The sequence below is a fragment of the Acinonyx jubatus genome, chromosome B2, assembly GCF_027475565.1.
Source record: "Acinonyx jubatus isolate Ajub_Pintada_27869175 chromosome B2, VMU_Ajub_asm_v1.0, whole genome shotgun sequence".
Classification (NCBI taxonomy): domain Eukaryota; kingdom Metazoa; phylum Chordata; class Mammalia; order Carnivora; family Felidae; genus Acinonyx; species Acinonyx jubatus.
This window is the reverse complement of record NC_069385.1, coordinates 109313453-109326401: the sequence shown is the minus strand read 5'-3', so window position 1 is coordinate 109326401 and position 12949 is coordinate 109313453. Positions and strand designations below refer to the sequence as shown.

Below are 12949 nucleotides of genomic sequence, written 5' to 3'. Positions count from 1 at the left end.
GGCATCTCTTCAGGATTTCATTCCTCCGTCCAACTGCCGTTCACAACTGCCCTTTCCAACTGCTCCAGAACTCTTGGCCCCGGCATTCCGTGATGTAAATTATTCCACGCATGGCTCGAAATGGGTGCGAAGCAGTGTTGCCAGGTGTCGGATCACTAGTGTAAGTTTACCGGATCTCGGGGGAGGGACGAGAAAGGGGGAAAACTGCTCTTGGAATTTGTCCGGTTGTTACCACTTCAGCCCAGAGCACAGTCACCGCGCTGGCTGAGCTTGATGCTGGCGGTGGCTGGGGAGAGAGGGAGCTTGCTGGCGGCTGGGAGCCGGGGGTGAATTGAGGGTTGAGATGTTCCACTTTAAAGATTCCAGTGATGGGATGTAGATTGTTTGGAATTGAAGGGTTGGTGGTGCTGCTGCTGCTCCTGGGGGAGGAACCTGGGACCTCCGGGGCAAAGCCAAAGCCAAAGCCTGTAGCAGTCCAGCCTGGAGCTATGGTGTCTCCTCTGTCTCAGAAAAGTAGGGAGAACCGGCTTTTCTGTTTCTGTAAAGAGAGCCAAACTATGGCAAGAAATCCACATTGCTCACCGTGTTTGGAAACACTCGGTCATAAAACTCAAACACCTCTTGGATGCATGGGATTTTTCTCTAAAACAAATACTATTTTCTCCCCTTTTGCGCGATATGTTTTGAGGAAGTTCCTGTTCCTGGTTTACGGTCCCTTTGGGGAATCTGTGTGGGAAGGATTGCCGCCAACTATCTTTGATTTATCTAGATTCCTTTATGACTTGTAAGTTAAGGATTTGTGTGCAATAAAAACAACTTAAATTGAATATTTAGTCTCTTGAATAACCACAAAATTAAAAAAAAAAACTCCCATTAAAAACAAGCAGTTAAAGAAAAAGCTTCCATGAATTACACAGTTATTTAGGAAAGTATAGAGTGTATTTTTGTGTTGCGTTGGCGCGACTGGCTTTAATCTGCTTTCTAACCAGCGTTCTCTTATTCCTTTTGTGTAGTTGTCATGGATGATGACGACGACTCGTGTCTCCTTGATCTTATTGGGTAAGATGCTCATTCCAGAACCAGGGTGAATCAGATGTGTAAGGTTTGCCGTACTAAAACAACCTACTAAGCTAGCATATTAAAACTGGGTGGGTTTTGGGGGCACCTGGCTGCCTCAGTCAGTGGAGCGTGTGACTCTTGATCTCAGGGGCATGAGTTCAAGCCCTACATTGGGAGTAGAGATTACCTAAAATTTAAACTTATACCCCAATGTTTATAGCAGCACTTTCAACAAGAGCCAAATTATGGAAAGAGCCTAAATGTCCATCAACTGATGAATGGATAAAGAAGTTGTGGTTTATATATACAATGGAATACTACTTGGCAATGAGAAAGAATGAAATATGGCCTTTTGTAGCAACGTGGATGGAACTGGCGAGTGTGATGCTAAGTGAAATAAGTCATACAGAGAAAGACAGATACCATATGTTTTCACTCTTATGTGGATCCTGAGAAACTTAACAGAAGACCATGGGGGAGGGGAAGGGGAAAAAAAAGTTAGAGAGGGAAGGAGGCAAACCATAAGAGACTCTTAAAAACTGAGAATAGGGGCGCCTGCGTGGCTCAGGGTTGAGCGTCTGACTTCAGCTCAGGTCATGATTTCACGGTTCATGGGTTCGAGCCCTGTGTTGGGCTCTGTGCTGATGGCTCAGAGCCTGGAGCCTGCTTCGGATTCTGTGTCTCCCTCTCTCTCTGCCCCTCCCCTACTTGTGCTCTGTCTCTCTCTGTCTCTCAGAAATAAATAAATGTAAAAAAAAAAAATTTAAAAAAAACTGAGAATAAACTGAGGGTTGATGGGGGGTGGGAGGGAGGGGAAAGTCGGTGATGGGCATTGAGGAGGGCACCTGTTGGGATGAGCACTGGGAGTTGTATGGAAACCAATTTGACAATAAATTTCATATTAAAAAAAATAAAAATAAAAAAGCTGGGTGGGTTTTTAAAATAAAAATCAAGGGGCACCTGGGTGGCTCAGTTGGTTAAGCATCCGACTTCAGCTCAGGTTATGATCTCACAGGTTGCAAATTCAAGCCTTGCATTAGGCTCTCTGCTGTCTGCACAGATCCCACTTCAGATCTCTGTCTCTCTCTGCCCCTCCCTGGCTCTCACTTGCATGCTCTCTCTATCTCTCTCTCTCTCAAAAATAAATAAACATTTAAATAAATAAATAAATAAATAAATAAATAAATAAATAAATAAAAATCAACATAGATTAACAAAGATATTTGGATATGATAGGGTTCATACTTAGGTTATCCTTTATTAAATTTACTTTCTAACAAATCCCAGAGACAGAAATAAGTGATAATAGGAAATGGAACAACATCAGGAAAATCAATAATAAAACCAAAAAACTAATAAGGGCACCTTGGTGGTTCAGTCAGTTAAGCATCCAACTCCTTGATTTTGGCTCAGGCCATGATCTCATGGTTCATGAGATTGAGCCCCACATCAGGCTCTGTGCTGATAGCATGGAGCCTGCTTGGGATTCTCTCTCTCTCTCTTTCTCTCTCTCTCTCTCTCTCTCTCTCTCCAAATAAATAAATAAATAAACTAAAAAAAAAACCACCCACAAAACAAAAAAACTAATAAAATCGTTTAAAAACAGGGAGAGAATTTTACTCAGGCTATGTCATTTTCTTTTGACCCTTGTGAGAATGAATCCTAAATACAGGTTATGTATTTATTTGCTGATTTCCTTTCCTTGTTGTTGTTTTCCAGAGACCCACAAGCATTGAACTATTTTCTACACGGACCTAGTAATAAATCTGTAAGTAATACTTAGAACATCACAGATACAAATTTTGTTCCTTCTTTACAGTTAAAGTAATCACCTTATTGAATTTGTACCTTTGCAGAGCAATGATGACTCAACTAGCACAGGATATTCTGCAGCCAATTCAAATTCAATTTTCGCCAACTCCAGTGTGAGTATTGGAAGCTGAATTCAGTGGTCAAGTGTTTCTCCCTCCTTGCTGCCTTGTGTCCGGAGGCTTCAGTCGCCTTTGGATCCTGATGGGAGTTATTACCTTGTCTCTTATAATTGGCATGGAAGGAAATCTACCGAATGGTGTTGACATTGTCTCCTTTTAACTTAGTCAATTAAGATAAACTATATGAGATTTACTTTGCCATTTTCCTGACTTATAACCTAAGAAAGCCATATTAGGATGTTTAGGGACTTGTTACATAGCTTTAAAGAAATTACTCTTCATTACAAACATTTTCATCTTAAAACGAGAAAAAAAATGGACTGAAAATTACTGAGCATTTAGTATGTTCTTGGCACCAACTGTTTAGCATGAGTAACCTCATTAATACACGTGATAACTCCAAGAAGTAGGTTCTATTATGATCTCTGTTTTATGGATGAGGACACTAAAGCACAGAGAGGTTAGTACTTGCTCAAAATTATACAGCCAGGAGTTGGAGAGCTAGGATTCTCCCTCAGATCACCAGTTCTGGATTCCATATTCTCAAGCTCTAGGAGTGTCCAGACAAGAAACCTGACCTGGGGGATAGGGTAGTCCTGCCTACAGACTATGTCCAGATGACTACATTCAAGCCTATCTTAATCAAGTGCCTTCTTCCATCATGGATGGTAGCCCAGAGTCAGACTGCCCCAAGTGTGAATCCTCACTCTGCCACCTCCTAGCCCTGTCACCTTGGATATGTCACTAAATCTCTATAGAGTTCAGTTTCCTTATTTATGAAACCAGGAGAATAACAGAACTACTTCCTAGGTTGGTTAACATTAATTGACTAGTCCAGGGAAATTACTTGGTACAGTGCTCAATAAAGATTAAGTTATCATCAGGGCCTTTATTTCCTTCATCTATGACATGGAATGGTATTCAGAAAGCCCTTGGGAGTGCCGAGTTCTTTCACGTATTTGAGTGTGTGTGAGTTGTGTCAGATCATAGGATGTATGACACGTCCACATGCTACAGGTGGCTTTGAAGTTACAACACTGATCTCCTGTAAGGCTTGTGAATCAGTAGCACTTTTGAAATTCATTCTGAACGAGTAATAATTTTATGTGGTGCCATTAAGCACATAAGGTAGATATTTAGCCTGTCCCTTGACGTGAATGATTTTTATTTACCAACTCTCCCCCTTCCGTGTGAGTATGACTTCTGACTTTTCAGACTGCCAGTATGTATTTATTGGGAATTTCTATTACATCATGGGAGGTGAGGTAGAAATTTTTTTTTTTCAGTAGAAATATTTTTCAAGGATGGCCGTTTAAACTTATGGCCTGTTAATTTGTACATTGTAAAAACATTAAACTGTGTATGACCATTCAGGAGATATCCATTGTTGTCTAGATATTGTTCCGCAAAAAAAACCATCTCCTTGCTTCCATTTGCTTTCCCCATTTCCTTTCGGAGGACTCCTCAAGTCCTACCACATTGGTCCTGCTTCATCTGTTGAGGGTGGAGGGTCAAATGATCTAGTCTTCGGTTTTCTACCTAGTTCTTCCCATCGTCTATGAGAATCTCTACACTTTTGCAAGGTTGCATTGACCTGTTTTTAATTTTTTTTCTTCATCTTTTTTTTAAATGTTCAGTGGCATTAAAATACTTATGACATTTACCATCTCAACCATTTTTAAGTTCAGTAGTGTGAAGTATACATTTGTGTTATCCCTACCTGTGGATGCCGTATCTTTTCTTTTATAAATTTTGACATGTCCCAAGAAAAACTGGTAGACAGTGGAGTATATCTTACTCATCACGTTCGTTTCTCTTCGTATGCCTGTGTTGTCTCTAGTTGGAATGCCCATTCCTAAGGATTCCTTAAGGACAGAAACTAACACACAAGTGGGTGCTTGATGACTAAAATGTTGATGGACTTTTACTTTTGAATAGGACACTGAAATCGTTTTGAAAGAGGCGTAATAAGCGGATTCCTTCTAAGAAATCGAATGACCGCTCACTCGTGTGGGAAGCTTGTTTTTGTCTGGACTGGTCTTGCCTGGGGTGGTAGGGATAGGACTAGACATGTTCTGAGAAGCCCGGAATGACAGGGCTGAATCTGGGATACCTTCTGGACCTCTAACAGAACAGTACCCAGCACTCCCCAAATTCACTTAGATTCCTGTCGTGCAAAGGACTAGACATGGCTATCTCTTGGAGTCTTACACACCCTGGGCTGAGTCTCACTCAAGCCCTGGACTGGGAGCAGTCCTGAAAAATAAAGCCTTTGTCAGTATCTGAAAAAATGGAGCTAAACTCCAGGTAGTCATCAGTATGATCCTGTTATGTATCTATTTTCTATGAACTAATTTACCAGAGCGCTGAATGTGTACGCTTACAGAAATAATGTTAAACATCATCACGAAGGAAATTCAGTATCAGAATAAGCTGAGCACTTTGAAGAGCTGTGCCTGTTAGGCTTTATTCTATTCAAAAGTGAGGTTTGTGTTGTGTTGTTTTAAGAGCTTCTTTCAAAGGTTGGATATGCCGGGTAACATACTTGTGTATGTTTTTTAGAATGCTGATCCTAAGTCATCCCTCAAAGCCGTAAGCAACCAGCTTGGAGAAGGGCCCAGTGATGGACTGCCACTTTCAAGTAGCCTTCAGTTTCTTGAAGATGAACTTGAGTCTTCTCCTCTTCCCGATCTCAGTGAGGACCAACCTTTCGACATTCTTCAGAAATCCCTGCAGGAGGCCAATATCACTGAACAGACATTGGCAGAAGAGGCATATTTGGACGCCAGTATAGGTTCAAGCCAACAGTTTGCACAAGCCCAGCTTCATCCTTCTTCATCAGCATCGTTTACTCAGGCTTCTAATGTTTCAAATTACTCAGGTCAGACGCTGCAGCCTATAGGGGTGACTCACGTGCCTGTTGGAGCATCATTTGCAAGCAATACGGTGGGGGTGCAACATGGCTTTATGCAACACGTGGGGATCAGTGTGCCCAGCCAGCATCTGTCTAATAGCGGTCAGATTAGCGGTTCGGGTCAGATACAGCTAATTGGCTCATTTGGTAATCAACCCTCCATGATGACTATTAATAACCTAGACGGATCTCAAATCATATTGAAGGGCAGCGGGCAGCAAGCCCCATCAAATGTGAGTGGAGGACTCCTGGTTCACAGACAGACTCCCAATGGCAACTCCTTGTTTGGGAGCTCCGGTTCCAGTCCCGTAGCACAGCCCGTTACCGTTCCATTTAACAGCACAAATTTTCAGACGTCTCTACCTGTGCATAACATCATCATACAGAGGGGTCTTGCACCAAATTCAAATAAAGTCCCGATCAATATCCAGCCAAAGCCTATCCAGATGGGTCAGCAGAATACGTACAATGTGAACAATTTGGGACTACAGCAGCACCATGTTCAACAAGGGATCTCCTTTGCCTCCGCCAGCTCACCCCAGGGCTCCGTAGTTGGTCCGCACATGTCTGTGAACATCGTAAACCAACAGAACACAAGGAAGCCAGTCACCTCACAGGCAGTGAGCAGCGCTGGGGGTAGTATCGTTATTCATTCTCCCATGGGCCAGCCTCACACACCCCAAAGTCAGTTCCTCATACCCACAAGCCTTTCTGTCAGTTCCAACTCGGTACATCATGTCCAGACCATAAATGGGCAACTGCTTCAGACTCAACCTTCTCAGCTCATCTCCGGCCAAGTGGCCTCAGAGCATGTCATGTTGAACAGAAACTCTTCCAACATGCTCAGGACCAACCAAGCATACTCTGGACAGATGCTGAACAACCAGAATGCCGCCGTCCAGTTGGTGTCTGGGCAACCGTTTGCCGCCTCTGGAAGCCCGGTGATCGTCAATCATGCCTCTCCTCAGATTGTTGGTGGACAGATGCCCTTGCAGCAAGCGTCACCAACCGTATTACACCTGTCACCTGGGCAGAGCGGTGTGTCCCAAGGGAGACCTGGCTTCACCACCATGCCCTCGGTGACCAACATGTCAGGACCTAGTCGGTTCCCTGTCGTCAGCTCATCCAGCACTGCCCATCCTAGTCTTGGGTCTGCGGTTCAGTCGGGTGCATCAGGATCAAACTTCACGGGAGATCAGCTGGCCCAGCCAAACAGGACTCCGGTACCGGTCAGTGCGTCTCATCGTCTTCCAGTTTCTTCTTCCAAATCTACCAGCACCTTCAGCAACACCCCTGGAGCGGGAACCCAGCAGCAGTTTTTCTGTCAGGTACATTTGCTTTATCGCACAAATGTTGGGATGATTCCAGAAAAGGAAAATGGAATGTGTATTTCACAGAATATAGTTTTCATCCTAAACTCCCGATCTATTCATTAACAACTCTCTTTTTTTTTTTCTTAAGTTTATTTATTTATTTTGAGAGAGAGAGAGCAGGAGAGGGGCAATGAGAAGGAGAGACAGAATCCCAAGCAGGCTTCACGCTATCAGCGAGGGACCCGATGTGAGGCTCGAACTCACATACTGGGCGTGAGATCGTGACCTGAGCTGAGCTTATCCGACTGAGCCACCCAGGCGCCCCTCACTAACGATTCTTTTTTTCATTAACAGTTTTCAACTTGTGATTGATTGCCTTTTTTTCTTCCTAGTTAAAAAGATTTGTTTTTTTACTTTTTATTTTATTTTTTTAGTTGAGAGAGAGAGAGAGAGAGAGAGTGTGTATGCGAGCAGGGGGGAGGGGAGGCACAGAGGGAGAGAGAGAATCTTAAGCAGGCTCCACACTCAGCAAGGAGCCCGACTCAGGGCTCGATCTCACGACCCTGGGATCATGACCTGAGCCGAAATCAAGAGTCGAACACTCAACTGACTGAGCCACCCAGACACCCCCTTAATTAATATTTTTCATCCATCATAGCATTGTGGTTTGGAGTGGGGCTCTAGAGTCAGTCTTATGGATTTGAATCTAAGCTTTATGACATAGAGCAAGCCTTACTTTAACCTCCCTCTCTAGACTTACTTTTCCTCATCAGCGAAATGGACATATATTCCCATGGGGTTATTGGGGGGATTAAATGAGATAATCCACACAAAGCACTTAACGTAGTCCCTAACAGCAAATAGCAAATACTCGATGAGAGCCAATTAATACATATACTTGATGAAACGTATGACAGGCATTTAAAATGAAAGCTTATGGTAGATTATTTACTTACATCATATAGTAAGCCGCTAGGTCATGTAACTATGGACTGGGTGGAGACGTTGTGACTGCTTCTTGGGTGTCAGTCAGAAAGGCTCAGGGACTCAGTACGATTCATCAGTGGGTAACTGCCCTGCGCGGGAGGGATGTATACAGAGGGAGGGATCCAAAATTACCGTGGGCAGTTGGTAAACCCACAGAAGGATTATGTTTCTAAAAATCGTCTCAAATGTCATCAGCTTTGGTCCTGAACCCCTATCTGTGGATCCTTGAATTCCTCCTCTAGCTTCTAATTCACGCTCATCCTGAACACTGTCCGTAGTTCCAGCTCCACACCCCGCCTTCACATCTGTGGTCGACCCTGTTTCGTCCTCCATTTCCACTGCCTTGCTCCTCCATGTTTATTTATTTATTTATTAATGTTTATTTATGTTTGAGAGAGAGAGAGAGAGAGACACAGAGCATGAGCAGGAGAGAGTCAGAGAGAGAGGGGAACACAGAATCCGAAGCAGGCTCCACACTCCAAGCTATCAACACAGTGTCCGATGTGGGGCTCAAACTCACGAACAGTGAGATCAGACCTGAGCCGACGTCGGACGCTTAACTGACTGAGCCACCCAGGCGCCCCTCCTCCATATTTAGATGTACTCAAAAACCTCTCCGTGCTGGGTACATCGATACTTTTCAAACTGTATACCTTTGACTTAGTCATTCCACTAAGAGTCCTAGGGAAACAAAGATTATTTATGATCAAGGACATTCAGTGTATTACTTTCAGTGTCAGAGGTTGTGTGTGGGTGTGTTTTGAAATAATGTCAGACTTCTAGAAAAGTCAAAGTTGCAAGAAGAGTATAAAGAATTGTCATATACCCTTCACCAAGATTCCCCAAATGTTAACTTTTTACTACATTTGTTTTCTCCTCCTCTCTCTCTCCCCTTGCCACCCCCCCATACACACACACACACACACACACACACACACACACACACACACACACAATTTTGAGAGTAAATTGTAGGCACGATGCCTCTTTAGCCCTAAATACTTTGGACTTCAGTCTAAAAACGGAAACATTTGGGACGCCTGGGTGGCTCAGTCGGTTAAGCGTCCGACTTCAGCTCAGGTCATTATCTCACAGTTGGTGAGTTTGAGCCCTGCATCGGGCTCTATGCTCACAGCTCAGAGCCTGGAGCCTGCTTCAGATTCTGTGTCTGCCTTGCTCTCTGCTCCTCCCCCACTCACACACTCTCTCTCAAAAATAAATAAATATTTTAGAAAAAAGAAAGAAAAAAATGGAAACATTTTCCCACATAACCATAGGTAGTACAGTTATCAAAACCAGGAAATTAGCATTAGTACAGCATTTTTACCTAATCTACAGACCTTATCCAGATTTAGTTGATTTTCCCAAGAATGCCCATTACAACGAAAGGGGGAAAACTTGTATTGTTTTGTTTTTATGGCCCAGGATCACTGTCTAATTGTGTCATAATGTCTTTAAATCTGGAACATTTCCTCCATCTTTTTTGGTCCTTTATGACCCTGATATTTTTGAAGAGTACAAACCAATTTTTATGTAGAATGTCCCTCAATTCACATTTCTCTGCCGTTTCCTCATGATTAGATCCAGGTCATACATTTTTGATGGGACTGCCGCAGAAATGATACATCATCATCGTGTGGATTTGTCCCATTCCCGGTGGTGTAAACTTTGAACGCTTGCTTAAGATGGTGTCCGATGCTTCTTAATAAGTTTCTTCTAGGAGATACTTTGACACCATGTCAGTGTCCAGTCACTCATCAAACTTGCACATACGTTAAGTTTCCATTGATAATTCCTGACCAAATCCATTATTATGGAATCTGCTATTGCTGTGATGGCCACCAAATAGAGATTTTCTGATTCCATCATATGTTCTACATTAATTGTTGGCATTCTTCTCTAAGAAAGCATTTCCTTTTCTTCTTTTACTTACATGTTTGTTTATATCAGTATGGACTCAGAGGTTCTTATTTTACTCAGGGGGTTATAAATTGTTGTAGTCACTTATCTTGATGCTCAAGTTACTTTGATGGCCACTGGGCACCCCTCCAAATTGGCTGCTGGTCCTTCTGACACATTTCCATTGTGCCTTGAGCACTTTCTTTAATTTCTGGCAAAACAAGATGTTCCGTGTTTATCTTTTATTTTCCTGACTCTGCCCTGGAACCAATCATTTACTTAAGGAGGCTCATTCCTTCTAGTACAGAGCAGTATTTAGAAACTATGACCTGAGCACTACACGTTCATTGCTACTGACGTGGGACTTATATATATTTACACACCCCCAACATCTGTAGCTATTTATATATCAATCTGTATTAAAAGCAATGAGCTCCTATTGATACTTTCTATTCTAATCCAGGACCACTGGGTTCATTATTCAATTCTCTTTCTTTTCCATTTCCAAACATCTCCCATGTTTCCTCTTTTCTAACAGTGAGAAAGGCAACTCCACAATATATCTATATAGATATATAGGTATATATAGGTATAGATATATCTATACAGATATATAGATAGATATAGATATAGATATGTAGGTATAGATATATAGATAGATCGATATAGATATATAGATACAGATATATCGATATAGGTATATAGATACAGATATATAGACATAGGTATATCTATTTGCTCAATCCTAGAGTACACAGAAAATGGTTTCAGAATTGCTACCCCATACCACCATGAAAAAACAAACCTACTAATGAGACTTCAGCATCAGTCTACAGTTCTGTCTTTAGCCTGAAGGCATATGGTCAAAATACTGTGTTCTAAAATTACCTGGGTTAGTGCTTTTCCCTCCTCCCTTGGTGTAGTTATGCTATTCATTTGAAATATAGTCCTGCTTATTAATTGTAGGAGTCTTTCCCCACCACCCTTGTTGATTATATCTATTTCATTTCTTTTGAAAGTGTGACCCATTAGCATGGCCCCAAAAGTCAGGGCTCTGCAGAAAGTATACCTTGAGCACCTCACTCCACCCTTCTCCCACCCCTCCATCCTCTCCGGCCAGTTCTTGGCCCCCTCTGTATTCACTGATCTCATTCGTTTCTAGTTATTTATCCTACATTTATTTTTACACAAATGAGCTGATATATGTAATGTGTTATGTCTAATTTCCCTTCCTTTTTTTTGATGTTTTTATTTATTTTTGAGAGAGAGAGAGAGAGTGCAAGCAAGGCAGGGGCAGAGAGAGGGAGACAGAGAATCCAAAGCAGGCTCTACACCGACAGCAGCAAGCCCGATGTGGGGCTCAAACTCACCAACTGGGAGATCATGACCTGAGCCAAAGTCAGACACTCAACCAACTGAGCCACCCAGGTGCCCGCCACCCTTCCCTTCTTATTCAAGTATAGCATGCTGTAGATACTCTTCTATACTTTGGTTGCTAAAAAGTTTTCTAAAAACCCAAATGTCTAGGGGCACCTGGGTGGCTCAGTCAGTTAAGTGTCCGACTTCGGCTCAGGTCATGATCTCAGGGTTCGTGAGTTCGAGCCCCACATCGAGCTTCCTGCAGTCAGCATAGAGTCAGCTTTGGATCCTCTATCCCCCCACCTCTGCCCCTCCCCTGCTCGTGTTGTCTCTCTCTCAAAAATAAATAAAAATAAAATTAAAAATGTCTAATAATAGAAGAATGATTGGCTGTGATGAAAACTATGCAGCTATTTAAAATGTTTCCGAGGGGAACCTGCCTGGCTTAGTTGGTGGAGTTTGTGACTCTTGATCTCAGGGTTGTAGATTTGAGCCCCACATTGGGTGTAGAGATTACTTTAAAAAAAAGAAAAAATCTTTTTAAGAAAATTTTTTTAATGTTTATTTATTTTTGAGAGAGAGAGAGAGAGACAGAGCTTGAGTGGGGGAGGAACAGAAAGGAGGAGGCGCACAGATTTTGAAACAGGCTCCAGGCTCTGAGCTGTCAGCCCAGAGCCCGATGCGGAGCTTGAACCCATGGACCATCAGATCTTGACCGGAGCCAAAGTCGAATGCTTAACCGACTGAGCCACCCAGGCGCCCCCCAAAAAAGAAAATCTTTAAAAAAATAAAATAAAATATTTTCAAAAAACAACTTAAAGATTTGGGGAAAGACTTACAAAATAATCTTTTAAGTGTACATTTAAATTTGAAATATTTAAAACGTGCATTTAAATGTATAATAAAGAGGGGCACCTGGCTAGCTCAGTCAGTAGAGCGTACGAAACTTGATCTCAGGGTCATTAGTTAAAGCCCCACATTGGGTGTAGAGCTTACTTAAAAAAAAATTTTTTAAATAAATGTATAAGATTGAATAAATAATTTGTTTTCACTCTTAGAAATATGATGGGGAGAGACAATATGTTGAATTAGAAAACAGAAAACACTTGCTTATAAAACACCCAGAATATAACATTAACAGCAGTTCTCTGGATAGTAGATTTATAGATTTTTCTCACTTTCTTCTAGTTTTAAAAACTTGCCCCACACAGGAGACATGATATCTGGACAGCATTTATCAAAACATTTATGCATTTTTAAAAATAAGTAAAATGTGCAGGGCATCTGGGTGGCTCAGTTGGTTAAGCACCCAACTTCAGCTCAGGTCATGATCTCACACACAGTTCATGAGTTTGAGCCCCACATCGGATTCTGTGCTGACAGCTCAGAGCCTGGAGCCTGCCTCAGATTCTGTGTCTCCCTCTCTGTCTGCCTCTCCCCCACTCACGCTCTGTCTCTCTCTGTCTCTCAAAAATGAATAAATGTTT

General features: G+C 42.3%; 1 protein-coding gene across 5 annotated transcripts in view; it reads left to right on the top strand.

The window, feature by feature from the left end:
* BICRAL (BICRA like chromatin remodeling complex associated protein) overlaps positions 1-12949 on the top strand; it is a 107742-nt gene that overhangs the window by 68784 nt on the left and 26009 nt on the right. For 4 of the 5 annotated variants that reach the window (XM_053222793.1, XM_053222792.1, XM_053222794.1 and 1 more), the window contains 4 exons: positions 1014-1059; positions 2779-2827; positions 2916-2984; positions 5553-7232. In XM_053222793.1, coding sequence (XP_053078768.1) covers positions 1019-1059; positions 2779-2827; positions 2916-2984; positions 5553-7232 — 1839 coding nt within the window. In that variant the 5' untranslated portion in view covers positions 1014-1018. Of the gene's footprint in view, positions 1-32; positions 161-1013; positions 1060-2778; positions 2828-2915; positions 2985-5552; positions 7233-12949 lie in introns of those variants that run through there. The other variant, XM_015071254.3, reaches the window with a different exon arrangement.